Raw genomic sequence first — 16,855 nt, 5'->3', positions numbered from 1 at the left:
AAACGTCAGCTAATGCTCCCTTATACTTCAGTGTCAGCAACGAAGAGAGCTGTTGATGAATGGAATGTCACTCATTTGAAATTAAATTAAAATACTAAAAATTAAGGAGACCTGTAAAAGAACAGAACAGGACTGTCACCCCTACGATCTTTAATGACCTCTCCACAGCCAGAGCTGTGAGTGAGGATAGTTCAGTAAAGAAAAATCAGCGTTTGCTGAACGAAAGAAACCCAGCTGCCTCCTTGAAGCTGTGGCCTGGGTGGCCCGATGCTTCAAACCCTCGGCCACCACCATCGTCATCGTCACCGCCCCCATCGCCACCATCAACAGCCCTGGGTTCTCAGGGCTCCCCACATCCCGTCTTCATGCTGTTCACTAGGCTCACCACCAATGTGAGAAAACAGAAAACAGGTTCCTGACCGACACCTGGTAACGCCAAGTGTCTGAGTTTCGGGTCCACTGAGCTGGCGAGTATCCCAGATGCATGAGCAACTGCAAGGCCGCTCATTCCCCGCCCCCTGTGTTTACAGAAAACCCTTAAAGCCCAGAGAGAGAGTGAAAAGAAAACCCTCACCTGCACTTGGTTCTGTTGTCAACTTGTGTTAACAAATTCTGCTTTAATATATGAGTCACATGGACACCTCACGTTACACATATGAAGCCAAGTCACACTAACCTGGTCGTTTACAACCTCAAAATCTTACTCCCATACACATTCCAATAAATTTATTCTGTAAAAACAATACATTTTTTTGTTTTTGATTTTTTTTTTACAGTAAACTTTTCAACTACAAACCTTGAGGACGCGAAATATGTTCCGAGGACAAGCATAACAGGACTGAGGAAACCCAAACCGACCGAGTGTGTTCTCACGATATAAGCTGGCATAAAAATAAATAAAATTCTCTATATCACAAGGGCAACAAGAATGTACACATAGTAACGGTGTGTGGGTGAGTATCAACTATTCTAACCCTAGTTCCGAAAGAAAAGTTCTTTTTGAAAGTCTGTATTTAAAAGTAGATGCTCTGCCTGGCTTCCCATAGGGCTACTGCCGACATCCAGCTTTAACATGGAAAGTACCCACCTCGAGTGGTGCTCAAATTTACTGGCAGTGGGAGAAAAGAAACAGCTGCTGTATTTGGAGTAACACAAAAGGACTCACTGACCTCACACGTAGAAACTGGGCTTGTGTACATAACGACATGAGTTTTGAGAAGTGTAAGCTGCCACCGGGTATCTCTAGCACGGATAGATATTCTACAACGTTATTAAACTTTACACATGGCCTCAGAAATGAAGAACAGTTTCAATTTCGTCTCCGATGTGCCCATACCACGTATTTAGGCATTGCTTCCTGGTCCTGTCCCAGAGAGGAAATCCGCATCACGTCGAGTGGTCATTTTTAAAAAAAGCAAATTGGTATTTACTGAGTGTGCGGTGGAGGCGGAGAAAAGGCAGGAGTCACGGGCATCGCTGCCTCGGTAAAAGGATCCTAGACACGTGTAAGTTTGTGCAAAAGTCTTGATAATCCTTAGTGGTTGAGGGCAACTTCATGCAACCAAATAACAAGAAATTAAATCAATAACCTTAAAAAAAGGCTAAAATGTCTTTTTTTCCCTTTCTCTAAACACAAACAGAGGAATGTGAATAAAGTACATACAAAGTGGGGCTCAGTCAATGACAACAAGGACCGTGTGGGTTCGTATCAAATCCAAGAACATGAGACACCCAGACGCACAGCCTTCCTGTGGTTTCTGAGTGGAGACGCAGCACTCGCCACGGTGGTTAGGTCTGAAAGAGGAGAGAACAAGCCTTTGGTGACCGAAGACATGGACAGAAGCTCCCCCCATGGAGCGCGAGGCTCAGCCTTCCGAGATTCCCATTTCCACCTGCACTGTGGCACTGCCCACTCTCAGCCCAGGAATCTGCTTTACACCCGTCCATGCAAAACCCAAAGGAACCACTAGGATATTTTCAGAGCCCCATTTAAAAAAGAGGAAAGTCCAGCCGGCGTGGCTCAGCGGTTGAGCGTCGACCCATGAACCAGCAGGTCGCCATCCGATTCACGGTTAGGGCACAGGCCTGGGGTGCAGGCTCCTCGACCCCCAGCAGGGGGCGAGCAGGAGGCGGCTGGTCCATGACTCTCATCATGGATGTTTCTCTCTATCTGTCCCTTCCTCCCTCTGAAATCAATAAAAACATACTTTTAAAAATATATAAATAATAAAAATTTTAAAAAGGAAAAAAACCAAACAACAAACTGCCTGCTGTCTGGCGGGGCCCCGAGTGCGCGGTGGGCACTCTGAGCGACTCCGGGACAGTGTGTGTTGCCGGGACAGAGTCAATGGAGGAACTGAGGGAGCCTGTCTCTGTGAGGACTGTGATGCCACAAAGAAAGGTAAGCTGCTTAATATTTAAAAAGCGTTTGGAGTGTATGCAGATTATTCTGTGTGATATTTACAGCTCAGTCACTGTGACCTACGGCTTATTGAAACACTGGAGCTGACAAAGCAAGAGGGGCAAGAAGGACATGCCCACTCTCAGAATTTAGACGGCATCGTGACCAAGATAAAATGCTTCCATTTCCTAAAAGAAAGCTGCTTCCACGTGGGCCCCACTTCACACTGCGTCAGGCTCCATCTCTGCTCAGGACTCAACTTTTGTTTTCTTCATTAACCCCCGTCCATTGAAGCCCTTGGTCACGCTCTCGGGACGAGTGAGGGAACTCAGGCCCCACGTTTGCTCTGAGGCAGCCCCTTCACCGCCCCACCCCAATGAGCACAGGGGATGTGTCTGCGGCACAGGGCTCGCTGCAGGCAAGTTCTCACGGACAGACCCACCATCTACACTGAGCTACGTTACACCGCACATGAGAGATTCCAGGGCCTTCCACAAGGAAATGCTGTTAAACCCACCATCCCCTCAAGCGGCAGAAACACACTTCTCAGCCTCTGTTCCTACCAGAGTGAGAAAGCCAATTTTAAAACCAAGCCAAACAAAACCAAAAACATTTAAAACCTGTGAACTTGCGAAATGCAGTGCCTGGTGACTCCTAACAGACTTTGAAGGATTTCCCTCCCTTGTGAAGGCCAAAGACGCCATGAAAACAATAAAAAGGCCATGGCAGAGGACCACGTAGTGGAGAGGTCTAGAGAACGAAGACAGACCGAGGACAGGGCAGGGCTGGGGGGAGGAGGGGACGACAGAATCCCAAAACTGGAGTAACTATGGAAACCGGAGGAGGAGGGCTGAGAGGTCACCAGCACAAACGAGAGTTGGCAGGAACTCAGCTGACACGAGACTTTAACAGGAGAGTGACAGTAATCCGCTGCAGGGGCTACTGTTTTTAAACAACTCGTCACTGCTCGTCACTCATGGGAGTCTGTCCTCTGAAGCCTAACCGACCAGTGGCAACACTTTCCTTCACTCACACCTTACGAAGGAGCTCCTGCCTGTGACTCTGAAGTTAACAGAGGTTGACAAAGCTAACAAGACTCAAAGTGGACACGCTTTCCTCTCGGGTCCTTTAAACATCAGTGTTCACATACCGTTTGAATATTTTAATACTTCAAGTTCCCACGAGCACATTAAATTATGGCCGCTTCCAGGAAAGCAGCAGCAGTAAGAAACGCCCTTTTCCAGTATGCCTTTTATTTTATAATGAAAGAAACGCAACCGTCAAAATCTGAGGTGGCAATCCATAATTTCCGCATTTCACACCTGACTTTAAAAGGCTCTCAAGTTGCCCAAGTTAGTTTAAAAAGAACACTGTTCACAGAGAGCCAACCGACAGGCAGGCGCAGCTCCCCCGGCTCCCCTGTCCGCAGTCCGAGCACCTGACCTACTCAGGAGCTGCCGGTGGATGGAAGGGGCGGAGAAGAACGTTTCTCCCTCCACTAGGCAACGTCACCAATGCTCAGACGCAGGCCCTAAGTGAGTCCGCGGAAAGGGGACCTGCGCCCGTCTCCTTACCCCTTCGCTGGTTTTCTGCAAGTCTGAAGTTGTGTTCCTCGTGTCATTGCCGGCATCTCCACCCTCCGAGCTGCTTTTGTTCCCCTCTTCTTTGCAGTCCTTGTCATCTTCATCTCCTGGAGATTTCCGGGACTGTTTAGAGGATTTCTAAATGTTTAGATAAGTTAAAAATTATAATCAAGTAGAAACCCCCACACACGAGTGTAAGAAATGCAGAAGGAGCGACCTACGCCTCCCCTGCTCCCCTTCACAATGTACATTTTTTATTTGTTCATTTACTCTGTTCCTCCCCCAACCCACTGAGCTGTAAGAGTTACAAGAGGGTGGAAGTCGGACGAGGCAGGGATGGATTTGGATTTGCTCACTACTGGACACCTAGTACAAGTGTCTGACATAAAACCGGTGACCAGGAAATAGGAAAACTGAAAAAAACAACCAAAGTACATTCTTTATATCTCTGTGTTTGCATCTATAGCACAGTGAGATGCTCCTGCGTCATACTGAGTCTCCTACATTCCTAAACCCGTCAGCACTCACCCGGGATGTTGTAGGACGCCCGCCTAGCCTGCATTCTTGACTGAAGAACAGACCTCCTCTAGCTGAGCAGGCAGTATTTTCAGGGCCAAATCAGCCCATGGAGTCAACAGCCAGCTGCCCTCCCCTGGTTGCCTGTCCAACTCCCCTCGGCTGTCCTGTCTCTAAGGCAGAGCCTCCCCAGAGCTGGTACATTTCTTTGTGCCCAATGGATGAAGCTAAAATATCCTAAATCCTTCCACGCGTATGCATGTGGCACTAACAACGGGAAGTGTCTCGTAACCTTTGACGTGTAGGACTTTTTCCGCTTCGAGCCAGCCTTGTCCCTCTTCCGTTTGCCCTTCCCGTCTTCCTCGACTCGGTCACCTTCCTCCTCGCTGCTCGCATCGGCAGTGTTCCCGCCTTCGCCCTCCGTTTCTGAGGAGCTCTGCTGCTGAATTGCCTAACAAATAATAAAATATTAGCTAGTTGCTTTTCTGAAAAAATAGCAAAGAACATAGGCCATGAAAAGAATCCCTCTATTTTCACTTGAAAAGGCTCAGCTTACTCTTAAGATTTTCAAAATAAAGGGCTGTCCACCTCAATCTCCCAGTGACCACTTGACTCTGAACCCTCCTGGTAACAGAATTACATTTAACCCAAAATGCTACCAAAGCCAAAAAGAATTCCAGCTTCAAATGGAGGGGGGAACCTTTAGTACAAAAAACATGTAAGATCCAAAAGGGAGTTTAAAAGAAAGAAACGAGCTACAGCAAGTGCCGAGAAACCAGCCTCACCTGGTACCCGGTGAACTTCACTCCGGGGTTATTTTCTATCTCCCACAGCCCTTCGTTGAATCCTTTCCGTTTGTTCGACTTCCCGAACTTGTCTTTGTACTCCTTATAGGGGAAGAGGTCCTTGGGACCTAGAAACGCACTGTGGAGACACATTGGAAACAGAACTGACGCTCTGACCTTCAAATCTAAGTTTTGTGTTTTTTTTTTTAAATCCTCACCTGAGGATATTTCTTCCCTTATTTTTGAGAGTGAAAGGGGTGGGGCAAGAGGAGTGAGAGACTTCAGTGAGAGAGAGACACATGGATTGGCCGCCTCCCGGGCCAGGGATGGAACCTGCAACCCAGGTACGTGCCCTTGATCAGGATTCAAACCTGTGGCCCTTCCTTGAGTGGCAGACAGTCTAACCACTGAGCCATGCCAGCCAGGGCAACGTAAGGCATTTTTAATATCGGTATCTACTAAGGTGCCAGAACGTATTTTAGTAAGCAAATTAAAAATATATAGAGCCCTGGCTGGATAGCTGACTTGTTTAGAGCGTCGTCCTGATACGCCAAGGTTGTGGGTTCAATCCACAACCTTGTATGGGCACATACAAGAATCAACCGAGTGCATCAGTAAGTGGAGCAACAAACTGATGTTTCTCTCTCTCTCTCTCAAATCATCAATAAAAACAATTCCAAGAAAGTATCTAGATATATACCCTCTGGGTTAGGCACATAGCAAAAGCTGTTTTACACATACGCTTCAAGGCAGAAAAAACAGACACTGGGTACACAAGCCAGCAACCCAAGATTGTGGTATTTTCTAGCAATTTCTCTATGAAAAAAAACATAAGTTGCACAGTCCCCAGTGTCTGTTAGATAAAAGTAAAACAAAAGAAAGTAAAAACTAACTTCCTGAAAGAAATGCAACTATTTCTTATATGAAGACAAGAGAGACATTTGCCTTCAGGGCCCTCTCCTGGCGAACTCTTTCCAGACAGGACCGAGGGAAGTGTGAGTGGGGGAGACAGTGGCTGAGGAAAGCCACACCCGGCACCGCCAGCAAGGGAGCGAGCACAGGGGTCACCCTGAGCGCGAAGACCTGGGGGATCCGTGGTGGTGGTCAGCTCCCCCACATTTGGGATTCCTATTCCGCCTGTGTGCTTGTAATTAATCAACTGGCCCTAGTGCCCATCACCTGCTTTCTTTTATTAATGGACTGGTTACTCCTCCCAGTTTTCCCCACTAGAGCCGGTGCTTTCCAGCTTCCCTGACAGCAGCGTGTGGCCACACGACCATGTTCTTGCCATGGGAATGAATGCAGACGGCCGTCATCCATGCAACTTCCTGTCATCATTGAGGCTGGTAATACAATTTATTATAATGACTTTCACTACACATAAGATGTTACAGATCGTCTATAAGCAACACAGTCCAACCGTCAAGTTAGAGCATTTAGAACGAAGCTGTTCTGCTGACTCACGTTTCATGGGTGCCGAAGAAGAAGATGGGGTACTTGTTTGCTGGAGGCTTCACCGCTCCCTCTGGGAGTTCATCAATCTATTAGAGAGAAATGTAAGTCATTAAATATAAACTTAAATCATGTAAAATACCATAAACACAACGTAAACACTGTTCTGAGAACTTAATTGCTGATTTCAAAATAAATTTAATCTAATCAAAGTCCCAATAGCTTTTTCCTTGAACCTTACAGAATGATTCTAAAGGCCATATTTGGCCCAACACACAGAGAGGAACACTGTACATGGATTACAGCCATCACGGTAATACATTATCTGGAGCCACAACTACTCATTTCCTTCCATTCAAAAGAATTACTCCTGGGAACTATCCTAGTAAAGTAATTAAAACAACAACAAGAAACCCCCAAAGACACACTTTTGGGGGATAATAGTGAATTTACACACACACCCTAGAAATGCAAGCCCTGCAAAACAGAATTATGAAAAATTACCTTGATGCAATATTACACAGTCATTGAAAGATACCATCTCTCCCCACCCATTTCCGCTACAATCACTGTTGAAAATGCCACTTCCTTGCTTTAGGCCCTTCCACAGCCTCACTGAGCACACACTCCCAGTTGCACATCTAAAACCTGGGGAACTTTTAAAAATTAAGAACACTTTGGCCTCTCCCCGGACCTACCGGTTCTTATGCACAGCTGAGGCTGAGCCCCTCGGTACGATTAAGTCCAGATTCTGCGGAACGTTACACAGTTTATTATACATTATCCTTAGAGTGTTTCAGGAAATGATCTGACTCCGAAATCTCCACCTGTGGCCCCAACCTTTCCTTTGGTTTCCAGGCACAAACCATTTCCATCTACAGGTCCTATAAGCCACGGAAGAGGAACACACTTGTGTGGCGTCTCAAAGAAATCTGCGGGCCTCATTAACTGACATATGGCGCAGCCTGAGGATTCCTCGCCATCACGAGTGCGCCTCTTAACTAAAGGGATCACGTGTCACGGAGCAGATGCTCTGGTGTGCTGAGGAATCCATCGCTAAGTCCTGCTTCTGATCTGAATCGTGATCTCGAAGGTATCACTCCATCTCTTGGGGCCTTCACTTCCACATCTGTAAAACGAGACGGCTCCACCAGGAGACCTCCAGGTTTCCTTCAAGTCCTGGAACTCCATGTCTTGTCTAAGACCAAACTGATTTCCTTTGACTGTGTTTTTGTTTCCTATCTTAACTATGGGGAGAGATTTCATGGCTTTACTCAGATCTTCCAAATCCTGCCTCCCCCCCAAAAATTGCTTAAAGAAAGATAATCACATAAAACCAGATTCATGTATTTCCAAAACCAATTTGTAAGACAGCCAATTTGGGCCTTTCTCTTAATGTTTGGTGTCCATTTCATTGGGTTTTACATTGTCCACATAAAATGACATGGAATATGTGCTTTCGTCCCCTAAATTCTACTTGCCACCTCTGTTTTACTCCTGTGATAAAGAGGTATTTCCATTTCGGGGTAACTCTTGCCCGCTATTTTCTGTTGGGTTGGTCTCTTATAAACATTCTTTTGCTGGGTTCTATTTATCAACCCCAGTGGACACAGTTAATGCCTGAGCATCACGTCCGGCTTTTTACGCCTCCTTTCTCTCCTGTTTACCTTCGCTCTATGAATTACAACTCCAACACCTCATTGTTAATTCTACTAGTACTTCACATATTTCAGGAACACCATTTAAACAGCAGTATTTACATAAGAACATTAAGACAATATCTATTCTAATCCGAAGCAAAAGGTCCTTAGTGCTTTCTCCTCTCTCTCCTTTCCTTCAATCTTTCCTCTACTTTGTTTCACTGTTTGGTTTAATAAATCAGTCATCGCTTTTCTTGTTACAGTGACTGCAGGCAACTATCCGGGCAGATGCCTTCAAAGGAGCAGGAAGAAGGCAAAGAGCAGACAGGACGGGACGTCAACACGGAACATGTATGTAGGTACACACACATGCACACACACAGTTACACGTATGGGATAGGTCACCGACGCTTTTATCCTGGAGACCGTTTTTCTTTTAAGTTGAGGTGTATAGGGTTTCCCAAGGGAGTGGGTGGTGGAGGCTGACTTACCCCAGCCAATCATTACGAACAGCGGAGTGCGCTCGCCTCCATGTTCACAGCCACAGACGTGCAGGTGTTTATACACAGGGGGAAGTGTTTTGGACGGAGGGGGCTAGATTTATACACACAGAGAATGAAGCATATTTTATCAAATTCTCTGCATTATGAAGAGTCACTTTAATAGATATTGCCAGGCTGCTTTCAAAAAAGCCGTAATAATTTACATTTCCACCAAGGTATGAAAATGACCTCCCTTCCAATCTGTGACAGCATTAGGTGTTAGGCTCTTTTAGATTTGCATTTCCTTGATTAATGGTAAGATTAAACATCTTTTCATAGGTTTATTAGCCATTAGGATTTGCCCTTCGGGAATTGACTATTCCTATCATTTCTGCATTTCTCTACAGGGTCCTGTCCTTTTACTATTCATTTGTAATATATTAAACTGTTATCTGTAGTTTCCATTGCAAATACAGTTCTCCATTATAAATTATGCCCATAGAAACCTTTTCTTCTCCTGAGTTCTAGGACCTGCACTCTCCTGATAGTGGTTTCCCTTCCTCACCACCCACTCCTCAGTCTCCTCTCACAGCTCCACTTACTGCCTCGGTGACCTCGACCCATGTCAAGGTTTTGAGTGCCATCCATGTGTCTCCTATTTCTATCCACAAACTCCAGACTTCCCTCTGGGCTTTGGTCTCAAGTAGTTGGGTGTCTACAGGCTTTTCAAATTTAAGAGGTCTGAAAAACACTCTTATTTATGGCCCCTGCCTATCACTTGTATTCCTGATGAGTCAAAGGCATCATTGTCCAACCAGATGTCCTATTAGAAACCTGCAAGTTCTTACTGAGTTCTCTCCCATAAAGACGTACCTCATCTATCAAGAGGTCCTTTCGATTATACCCCCAAATACCAAGCCAACCAATTCTTTCTCCACCCACTACTTTCCCCTCTGGTCTACTCCACCATCACCTACTCCCTCAACTTCTAGAAGAGCCTTCACCTGGGCCCTTTGCACCCCCCTCCCTGCCCCACCCCGCCCCCAACAATCGCTTCTTTAGGCCTAATCATTCTGCTTAAAACTCTCCGGCCTGGCCGGTGCGGCTCAGTGCCTGAGCGTGGACCCCTGCACCAAGAGGCTGCTGGTTCCATTCCTGGTCAGGGCACAGGCCCGGGTTGCGGGCTTGATCCCCCGCAGGGGGCGTGCAGGAGGCAGCCGATCCACGTTTCTCTATTGGCAATGTTTCTCTCTCTAAATTAATAAAAACATGTTTTAAAAAAACCCAAACTCTGCAATGACTTTCCATAGTTTTAAAAATCCTAAATTCAACTGTAAGACCCTACATGATACGAATTGTCTGCCTCCTCGAACTCATCACCTGTCCCTCTCCCCCAGTCCTAGCCAGTTCTGTAACAAAACAAACAAACACAAAACAGCAGACAGGGCAGAGGGAGGAGATGCTCTGCCTACGTTCAAGTTTAGGATGGCAGCAATGAGCCAGGATGCCTCTGGAAAGAGGGACCTATGCCCAGACCACCCATCACAGACAAAAGGCGAAAACCACTGAATGAAGCACAAGTATGGAAATGCAGCAATGCCTCAAAATTGAACTTCTGGCAGCATTAACAACATTCTAAGGATTTAGAACCACCTGCTAAATGCACCCTATTGTACTTTCTCTCTTTTTAAGGGTAAAGATAGCTTTGTCTTTCTGCCAAAAGCAACAATCTGAAAGTAAAACAAAAGCAAAGAACAAAACCAAAAAACATTGATGAATATGTGTTCCTGGCTGGATTGCTAAACAAATATTTAAAAATAGAAAGTAGACAGTAGGAAGAAAACACCAGTATGTGCCACAGTTAGGAGAGCAGACAATGGCGATTATTCCGATTAGGGGACTATGGGTAACTTTGACTGATGCAATGTATTTGTCAATAAAATAAGAAAAAAACCCACAAAAGCACAAGGAGCTAGTTGTGACAAGCAGAGGGCAAGACTTGGTTCCTAGCACAATAACAGCATCCAGAAAATAGTGCTTTTTGGGTCATTTTCTCAGAGACCGCTTCCTTCAGCGGGTCTCAGGAGACCATTTGCCGGGGCAGAGAAGACAGATGGTAAGAATGACCCAGGAAGGGTGTGTGGGGTGAATGTACCAAAGCGAAAGGGAGGCCAGGGTGAGGGCGCGTCAGGGGATCGCAGGGGTCTCCCACGGGTCTCGCTGGGATGAGGCGGGAGAGGAGCCAGGAGGGGTGGGTTCACCCCGAGGCAATGAGAGATCAAGGGCTCGAGGGGTGTTTGCAGTGAAAGTGGAGCCAAGGAGGGGTCTTCAATCACCGTCCAGAAATGTCTCCAGCCGCCACTCCTGCTGAACTGCTCTAGTGTAATTTGCTTTTACAGCAATGGGAAAACAGGGGGCACAGTTGTTCTTGGTGCCCAGTCCCTTGTCGTTAAATCCATCTTTGCCCCAAACAAGGAGCTCATTAAAAACGAGCAATGGGGACGGTCGCATGTCATAACTCTCTCAAAGGCTGTCCTCCCCCCGCCACCTGCGTAATACAAGGCAGGGCGGGTGAACAAAAGGCCGAGCAGTTCAACCAGAGGTCTTGAATGCCCCACACTCCACGAAATTAACCTATTCTTGTCCCCTCTGTTCCCAGGTGTTTCGGTTTAGTATAATGGGGTGATTTTCTAATAGAAGGGTACATATTTTGTGAGTCAGTCAGCCAGGTGTGAGATATAAAACTGTGCTCATTATAACTTCTCAGAAATGCATCTTCAGAAATTGAAGAATCCCATACGATCATCATTAGCTTCTCTCTACTGAGACGCTGTATCTAATAATAGCAAGGAAACCTCTTTTTGGTTGGACAAAGTGATTTAAAAGGAAATACAAACCACTGGAAATATGTTAGGCCAGTGACTTTACATTCACCTCAGAGGGTGCCACAAACCCACCTCTCCTGCAAGTCCTCTGGTTTAAAAGCCCCTCGTCTTCCTTCGCACACAACTTGATACCTCCACAGTCCAGTCTCACAGACCCAAGGAACCCCAGAGCCTCAGTACCATCAGCCAGGGAACACTGGTAGTCAAACTGTGCAGTCAGCAAATGTATGGCCCTCATTACCCTCAGGAAGGCGTCCATGTGAGACTATAGTCACCTTCAAGAAAGTTGTAGATGCGTCTGCAGTTCAAAGATGAAGAAAGATGCTCTGGGCCTCAGCCTTCTAAGATTAAGGGAAATACCGGCCGGGACGGTTAAGTGACCTAACATAATATAACTCATTTTTCCAGTTCCTAGGATCTTCAGGCAAGACTGCAACGACAGCAGATTAAGCTCAGGACTATCAACTCATTCTCCAAATCCAACTACTGGTAACCACGGGAAGTCCCCACAACTCCCAGGGTCTAAAGCCACCGGAAGCAGCTGATAAACAAAGACGTACCAGCCAGACCACAAGTGCGTTACTGAGGCGTTACGAGGTTCTCAGCGTTTTATAACGAGTCTGGTGTTCCTGGAGGTAACCACTAGGTACTCAATTAGCAAACACTTTTTTCATGTACATCTTAGGAAAAAAGAAAAATAAGAATGATCACCTCCCTATCTTACAGGAGCTGTAACCCTAACAAACCAAGAAAGCAATGGGACGCAGTGCTTGTCCTCAACCCCCGGTCTAGCTGCCTTTCTCTGGCACAGGAAATCTTGCTCAGAAATCTGGACAGTGTCCTGAAGGCTTGAGCTCACCAGTCATCAGATTACCTCTCTTCTTACGCTTACCTCTGTGATTACATATATGGTTATTTACCTAACAGCAGCAAGTCCTTATCTAGGTAAACATGAGATAAAACAAAAATTCAACTATAGCCTCTATTTTAACCAGCTAGGAGGAAATTATGTATACTAACCGCACTGAAATAACACAGGGAAACGCTGTTACAGGAACTGAGAAAGCAGTGGACTGGCAAAAAGCTACCCAGGCTAGAAGGAGTTCTTATGATTTAGCCTCTAGGCTCTACTGAACCAGTAAATCTCGCCACTACCTACCTGATGTTCAAGGTGTGTGGTTTCTCTCACCACAAAGGCTTTGTAACCTACACCTAAATCAACTTCTCACTACTCATTCAGAATGATCTCTGCTTTCTCTATATGCACAACTTATTTTTTATAGGGCCTTGTGTCAAACACCCTGTAAAGGCTGTTCAAACAGATAGAGACTAGAAAAATAAAATGCTACAACTAAGATGGCTAGACTCACAGTGAGTTGTAAAATGTGCGTTTATGTATGGAGAGGCGGAGAGACACTTACACACCACTGCCAAATGCTTTTTAAGCCCTTTCACTTAATCCAATATCGCATTTCTTGTGTTCTTGTGGCATTCTTACTAGTCTGGGATTAAGGCTCTTATTAAGTGTGACCTTCGGTGAATCTTAAGCTAAACTGTGGTCCTCTTATAGGGATAGCTACACCTCACAGTAGTGTTATCTTATATATTTGCCCTAACTTGTAATCAAGACATATAGTAATTTGATATATATCCTATATGATATATATATCTATTCAGCCTAACTTGTAGGCAAAACAATTATTTGTTTATGAAAATGACAAATATTTTTAAAAATTTGAATCATCCACTTTTAATGATTACCTGAGAAAACAGATATTCTCTTATTCTGCTAGTAGTGGGTAAAAATAGTAACTTTTCTGGAGGGCATGGTAACAATATAAATCCAAAGCTTCAAAATGTGCGTGCCTCCTGCCTCAGAAATATAATTTCCAGAGACTTGTTCTAAGGAAATAATTGATCAATGATTTAGCTAAAATAAGTGTTTTTTGGAGTATTATTTTATAGTAAAAAAAGAAAAAAAAAATAACACCTGGAAATAACCTAAATGTCCTATGACAGGAAGTGGTTACTATTTATAAAAGGTCCGTATCATAAATTACCAGGTGGCTGTTACAAATAATGTTACAGAAATATATTTATTGCCATTAAAAGGCATCTAAGATATGGTGTTGGGGGGGGAGGATGCAAAATTATATACATTACAAAAATTATGTACCTATGTCATATTCCTGATGCTAATAACTAGGTGTAGGGATACTAATCTTTAGACAGTGAAAATTATGTAACAAAAATTTTTACAAAGGCAAAATTAATATTTACAACATGGCAGTCATTCCATTCTCTCTTTTAAATAAAGACAGTTTAAGTACTTTACAGTAGGAGCAAATTGTTTTAGGTACAAGGACCACTACTGACTTTTAAGGGTCCTTTATAGTCAGCATTTCTCTATCTGCGGTAAAGGATCAGTGTGTATTTTTTAAAATATCTAACTTGTTACAGACTGACATTTTTATAAAATATGTTAAAGATGAATTAGGAATCGAATACAATCTCATGTAGTAGAAATCTGACTTCAGAGAATTAATATTTTCCACATCACGGGGAAACAGCAGTCAAGGCTTTCCAAGGGGGAGGTGGAGAAGATAGATTCCTCGGTGGAGACGGGAGCGATGGCAAAGGTACTACTGGCAGCAAGTGTTTAATCGCCCATGTGCTCCCAGGACTAGCAGACAGGAGACGCTGCCAGCTCCTGGTCGGCCTCCCTCCCTCCCCCAGGAGCGGGCCAACCATGGGCTCTGCGAAGAACGCAGCACCGCGCCTCCCCAAAACTTAGGTCCTTTCCTCCAGGAGCTCCTGTGAACCGTGACCACACGTTCTTCTTCCCGGGTCTAAGAACCCGGTTTACTTTATTCCCTCACTTTCTTCTCCACTTTGCCTTGGGTTGGGATTATAACTTCCAGGAATTTCATGTGCCATCAGATACACAACTAGGACCACTTCCGTGGCACTCCCCCCCAAAATTCCTGCTGGTGCCAAGCTGGGCAGGCAGCCGGGAGGCGCGTTTCAAGGCTCCTTTCTTTCCGACGCTGCGGCTGTCTCAAGGCGGGAGGAAGCCCCGGTGTTTCGGGGGGACGGGGGCGGCCGCTGCCCGTAACCTTTAACCGACTCCGGGCGGCGATGGACTTGGCTGCCCCGTGGCCGCTTCCTTCCTCCTCGAGCCACGCACTCAGGAGCGCCCTGGGGAGCGCCCCCAGAGCAGGATGGCACCCCGGTTATGGAAACCACGGGCTGTAAGGCCCTGAGGACGGAGCGGCCCCAGGGCAGGGCTGCGGGGAAGGGCCCGGCCCGGCCCAGCCTAGGGGGCCGGAGTGGGGCTGCTGCCCCCCACTCGGGAGGCACGCGGGCGGGGGGCCCAGAGGCCACATTTCCCAGTTGCAGAAACGGGTGTCCAGGCAGCTGCAGCGGTGAGCGCGGACCGGACACGGGGTCCCCAGCGCCCGGCCGGGGCCTCCCCGGTTCACAATCACGCCGGACAAAGTATAAAAAAAAACACACACAGAGAAGAAAAAGGGGAAGAAAAAAACCCCACAACCAACCAAAACACAGCCACACGCACCACCAGCACCGCGACCGTGTCCAACTCGGGTCCCCCGCAGCCCGGTCACCCATGAGGTCACTTCCTTTCCTGAAGGGTGTTGTTCTGCGGGGCTTCCCTTTATTCCACTTATTCTGGTTATTATCATGATTATTATTTTGCTTTTCCTACCCTCCCTCGACTCCCAGACCCCGCCGCGGAGCTCGGGCGCCCCGGGGCCCAGCTCTGGGGGCGCGGAGCCCCGTCTCCGCGGAAGCCTCGGACCCCCCGTTTTCAGTCCTATTCCCAGCGAGACGCCCACAACTCCGGCAACGCTCAGCCCGCGCGGGGAGCCCGGTTCGAGCCACAAACGCGCGCGGGGGGCGTCTTCAAAGAAATAAAAATAAAAATAAAAGATTAAATTGAAAAAGAAATGCGGACGCGCCACCGACCGGCGGGCAGGCGCTTTCCAGGGAGGGAGGGAAGGAGGGCGCGCGGCGCGAGGCCCGGGGACCGGAAACCAACATGGAGGTGAAGCGGCGCCGGGGGGCGGCCGGGTCCCACCGGCCCGCGCGCGCCCCGAGGCGTCGGTTCCCACAGGAGCGGGGCCCCGCGGGGAGGCACGGGCGCCGGGCGCGGGCTGGGGCGCGCGGGGGGCCCGGAACCGCGCTCGGGGGAGACTCCGCGGGGCCGGATGGCGGAGGATGCTCCGCGCGCCCGGCGAGCGCCCGGGGACCCCGCCCGCCGGCCCCGTCAGGATGCGCCCGCGGGGCCGCCCGGCTGCGCGCGCCCCGACGACCCGGCCCGGCCGCCGCCGCCGCCTCCGCCTCAGGCCGCGCGGGTCCCGTCCGCGCCCGGCGCCCGCGGCCTGAGGGGCAGGGGAAGGGAAGCGAAGCGAAGGGAAGGGGCAGGGGCAGGGGGCGCCATCATGGAGGGAAGATGGTGGGCGGCGGGCGCGCGGCCCGTACTCACCCGGGCCGGCCAGTGCGGGTAGCCCTTCATCTTGGCGAAGACCAGGTCGCCCGCCTTGTACTCGCGAGGCCGCGGACGCGCCATCGCGGCCGCTCCCTCCCCTTCCCGGGCGTCCTTGGTCGCGGCGAAGAGGCCGGCGAGGCCCCCCCCCCGCGGCCTGAGGCGGCCGCTCCGACGAGGGGAAGGCGGCGAAAGGCAGCGGGGGCGCGGGGCGGGCCCGCGAGTCGGCTCCCGCCCGGGCTCGGCTGCTCGGCTCCGCTCGGCTCCGCTCGGCTCGGCTCGGCCCGCCGCGCGCTCCCGGCCGCCGCCGCCGCCGGCCTCCCTCCCGGTTCCGGGCGCGGCGGGCCGGGCCTCGCGCCTCCGCCGACCCCTCCCCGGGCGGCAACCGCGGCCGCCAGCGACTATCGTTCCGAGGCCGGCCGGGCGCGCGCAGCCCCCGCCCCGCGCCGGCCGCTGATGGCGGGGCACTCGGCCGGCTTCCGCCCGGAGCGCAGCGCGGCGCCGACGACGGGAGGACGGCGGGCGGGCGGGTGGGGGGCGCGTCCTCCCAGCTCCGAGCCCGCGCCGGGCGGGCGGGAGCCGACTCCGGGGCCGCCCGCCGCCG

At 48.8% G+C, this 16,855-nt stretch overlaps 1 protein-coding gene across 3 annotated transcripts; it reads right to left on the bottom strand.

Moving 5' to 3' along the window:
- Positions 1-711: 711 nt before the first annotated feature.
- HDGFL3 (HDGF like 3) lies at positions 712-16,544 on the bottom strand. 3 transcript variants are annotated; one of them, XM_081124491.1, is made up of 6 exons: positions 16,252-16,544; positions 6,750-6,826; positions 5,286-5,424; positions 4,793-4,951; positions 3,976-4,122; positions 712-1,794 (listed from the first exon to the last, which is right to left on the bottom strand). In XM_081124491.1, the coding sequence occupies exons 1-6, from the start codon at positions 16,333-16,335 to the stop codon at positions 1,789-1,791; spliced, it is 612 nt and encodes a 203-aa protein (XP_080980617.1). In that variant the 5' UTR covers positions 16,336-16,544; the 3' UTR covers positions 712-1,788. The 3 variants fall into 3 exon arrangements, with proteins under 3 accessions (XP_080980617.1, XP_080980616.1, XP_080980615.1); XM_081124490.1 differs by lacking the exon at positions 712-1,794 and adding an exon at positions 1,814-2,186 and having other exon boundaries at positions 16,252-16,524; XM_081124489.1 differs by lacking the exon at positions 712-1,794 and having other exon boundaries at positions 3,549-4,122; positions 16,252-16,524.
- Between the last annotated feature and the right edge of the window lie 311 nt (positions 16,545-16,855).

Source organism: Miniopterus schreibersii, assembly GCF_964146895.1.
Source record: "Miniopterus schreibersii genome assembly, chromosome: 22".
NCBI classification, from domain to species: domain Eukaryota; kingdom Metazoa; phylum Chordata; class Mammalia; order Chiroptera; family Miniopteridae; genus Miniopterus; species Miniopterus schreibersii.
This window is presented reverse-complemented; position numbering and strand designations above follow the sequence as displayed.

Bases quoted from the DNA above. Each gene is read 5' to 3' on its own strand.
- HDGFL3 (XM_081124489.1), bottom strand. From the start codon at position 16,335: ATGGCGCGTCCGCGGCCTCGCGAGTACAAGGCGGGCGACCTGGTCTTC. The intron at 6,827-16,251 runs GTGAGTACGGGC...TCTCTCTAATAG, and splicing joins ACCCGCACTGGCCGGCCCGG to ATTGATGAACTCCCAGAGGG. The intron at 4,123-4,792 runs GTTACGAGACAC...CTAAACATTTAG, and splicing joins AAAAGTCCTACACGTCAAAG to AAATCCTCTAAACAGTCCCG.